At 47.6% G+C, this 3,413-nt stretch overlaps 1 protein-coding gene across 1 annotated transcript; it reads left to right on the top strand.

Annotated features, from left to right (window-relative positions):
- The first annotated feature begins 834 nt into the window (after positions 1 to 834).
- On the top strand, positions 835 to 3,129 carry LOC101857896. The gene has a single exon (XM_005105882.3). The coding sequence runs from the start codon at positions 1,148 to 1,150 to the stop codon at positions 2,852 to 2,854; it is 1,707 nt and encodes a 568-aa protein (XP_005105939.1). The 5' UTR covers positions 835 to 1,147; the 3' UTR covers positions 2,855 to 3,129.
- The last annotated feature ends 284 nt before the right edge of the window (positions 3,130 to 3,413 follow it).

The raw sequence follows: 3,413 nt of genomic DNA, 5'->3' as shown, positions 1-3,413 counted from the left end.
CACTAGTGCGCGTTTACTGACTGTTTCAGCCGCCCCGATTGTTTGTTAATAGTGCGGGCTAATCTAGATCTAGATTCTGGACTGCACTTTTCATGACTCCAACAATACTTAATTTCTTTTTTTTTTTAATTAATAAAAATACAAAATACCTCGAAATTAATTGATCAACGCAATTAATAAAATGATAATACAAAATACCTCGAAACTAATTTATCAACGCAGACCCAGAACATAATTTATCAGACGTGAAGTAGCTTCCGATGCGCCGTATTTCGGCCAAATTCGCTTGCTGATAAGGGCCGGTCTTGCGTCAAACAGAGCCCGATTTGACCAGGAGTTAGTACGTTGACATACAAACCACTGACCGTGCTGAAGCGATGGTTGATAGGTTTCAATAGTAGGCCATGGCTATTCGAGCTGGGCCGGTCACTCACAACTTCGTGGGTGACCGAGTTTGCCACGAGGGGTGGGTGGGGCCAAGACAATTCAGGGGCAGCGAGCGAGAGGTGGTCAGTCAGCGTGGATTCACTGGGTCCCTATTTAGGTGGACAAGAAATATACCTGACCTCTTTTCTTCCATACACCAGACATTAAATTTTCCACAGCAGTATCTGACATTTTTTTTAGCAGATATTGTTCCAGTCATAAATGATCAAAATGCCTTTTTGATCCTGTCTTTTAAATGCAAAGCTTTTAGCTTCAATAGCCTAGCCTCTCTCAGCCCGTGGTGCGAGAGAGAGAGAGAGAGAGAGAGAAGAGAAGACGGCGAGCATTTTTGTCCCAGCGAGGGCCTCGATACCCTCGCGCGCCGCGTGCGTGTTTACATTTCTATCAGCCAATCAGCGCTCGCGGTAGCTCCTCCCCCTTCGTGAGAAGCGTGGTACCGTGAGAGCAGTATAAAAAGGAGAGCACATGGTTTTGGGTCAACTTGTGTTCTCGTTTTTACTCTGGGGTAACCCACGCTTGTTTTACTACGAACTTTACATGAACTGAACTTTTCCAACGCTAAGGATTTTATCTGACTTTTCACTTTGGGTGCTTTCCAGAGTGAAGTAAGTGTTGTGCCGTTCGAGGACTGTTTGCTAGAAGATGTTCATCGTGTTTTGACTTTCACAAACGTGATTCATTCAGTGTTTCTGATTCAGCCATGGAGTTACCATCGCCTGTTCCCCCAGTGGATAGCAGCAGCTTCTACCCTGATGTGTTGAATGACGATATGATGCGACCAGACTACTTCGACAGTACGCACACTTTCATGGATTTCGACGAGGGACCTTACTCTACCTACGACTCCAATGACATTGTTATGGACATGGGTAGTCCCGACTCGGCTTCATCCGAAGACGCGCTCGACTCTGTCTCGGTGGCCTCTTCAATTTCCTACGACTTCGGTGATCTCCCCGCGACACCGACTACGCCTTCGTTAGAGAAGCAGAGTTCTGTCGATTCGTACACTGATGAAAAGTTCCGAGCTGATGTTCAGCTGATGAGGAGTAGATGGGCCCCTCACGAGCCCTTCCCCAACACTCGTGAGTGGACACTGGAAGAAAAAGCCGCCGAACTTCTCCGCATGAGCCCGTGCACAAAGTACTCGGTCGATGACTTAGTGAATGTGAATCAGTTGGAAAACCCCGAGGACAAAGTGACAATGCTTATCGATGTCGTTGCGGGGATTAGAGTGCCGTTCCGGTGGAATTTCGTGGACCCTAAAGAACTGTTTAAAAGTTACACTGTCGTTACAAATTGCAAGAAAGAGAAACCTAAGAAAGACAAAGCTGGTCAGTTGATTCCTAAGCGGCCCATGAATGCCTTCATGATCTGGTGCCAAAAGTGCCGCACTCTGATGGCCCATATATGTCCACAACTTCACAACGCAATCATTAGTAAAGTCCTCGGTGCTGTCTGGAGAAGAACAACGAAAGAGGACAAAGAACTGTACGAAGCGGAGAAGAAAAAGCTCATGCTTTTCCATAAAGAGGAGTTCCCGGATTATAAGTACAGACCCAAGAAGAAGCCCAAGAAAGCCCCTGCCAAATCTCCCAATGCAAACCCCGCTCTCGGCACTCCCGCCTCCAAAAAGTCCAAGTCTAAGTCCAAGAAGAAAGAGAAGGGTCAACAGTCCGCCCCCGGCGGCATCGGCTTGACTGACACGACACAACAGATCGTCCACCCGGTGGTCAGAGAGAGGCTCCAGGTCAAAATCGACCCCGACTTCAAACGCGGCATGGGAAAACGGTCCACAGCCATCGACCTGGCTGACCTACCCTGCTACCAACAGAGCCAGATCTCCCCCGACTGTTCTGTGTCCAGCCCGAGCCGGGAAGAATCGTCTGTGTTCGACACCCCCGACGCCTCCCCCGAGAACTCCCCGAGTGAGACTCGAACCTCGCCCTCCCCCCACTACAACGAACAATCCCTGTCCCCACACTTAAGTGGCGGCGGCGGCAGCATCGCTTTCAAGTTCGAACCGGGCATGTACAATCTTCCCGTGGAGAACAACAACAACGTTCCGCTCATCATGGCCGGCTCCGGTGGTGTTATGACCATCAAGAGCGAGCCAGGAACCCTGTCCAGCGCCTACTGGCATACGCAGCTCATCAAGTCGGAGAGCGTGAGCGACGAGGAGCCGGTAGAAGCCTTGACCATAGCAGACCTTCCCGTCCTCGGCTCCGATGTCCTTCACCAGTACCTACATCTGGAAGCCAATCAGGAAATCAGCAAATCGGAAATGTCCGTGTACTTAAACGAAGCGGAGCAGACCTTGGACAATTTTTCTTTCCAGCCCGCTTGTTTCTGGCCCTCGGCTGTCTCGATCAAAGTGGAGGATACCACAACAGATCTAGCAGCGGTCTAAAGAGGTTTCGCCACAGTGTGAGTTTAGGTTGATCGTAAGCGCTCATGATTATTATTAGTTGTTTTTTTACGCCCGGGTTTCAGTTTACACTGTGCCCACCCCAGTACACTACTTGTGTTCCGACATTTTTTAAAATTTACCTACTACGATGTGTCGAAACGAAGATCTGTAAATACTGCAACTGAAATAATGTGTAATTTTTGATGAAACACAACTTTCTCTTACCCTTGTTACCCATTTTCAGTTCAAAATATCCATTTTTTATAAACGAAAAAGGTTACTCATACAACACAATGCCTTCCACTCTCAGGTTTTTCTCTAGTTAAATTGACTAATATTGCCGACATTATGTGTCAGCTTTATATTTTGGTGAAATGTTGAATACATGTGAAGTAAACCTCAGCAATTCCTTGTCTTAGTCGTAGTAATGATGTGTTAGATCTAGTCAATCACCGATACTTTCTTTTTGAGGAAATCCATTTTCGTTACTTCTGGGCGCCGGCTAAGAATACTGCGTACTTTGCCTGTTCAAGGGTGTGAACTCTAACCGCGGTTACGT

Source organism: Aplysia californica, unplaced genomic scaffold (genome assembly GCF_000002075.1).
Source record: "Aplysia californica isolate F4 #8 unplaced genomic scaffold, AplCal3.0 scaffold00498, whole genome shotgun sequence".
NCBI lineage: Eukaryota > Metazoa > Mollusca > Gastropoda > Aplysiida > Aplysiidae > Aplysia > Aplysia californica.
Note: the sequence above shows the minus strand (reverse complement) of the source record. Positions and strands in the feature narration are given on the sequence as shown.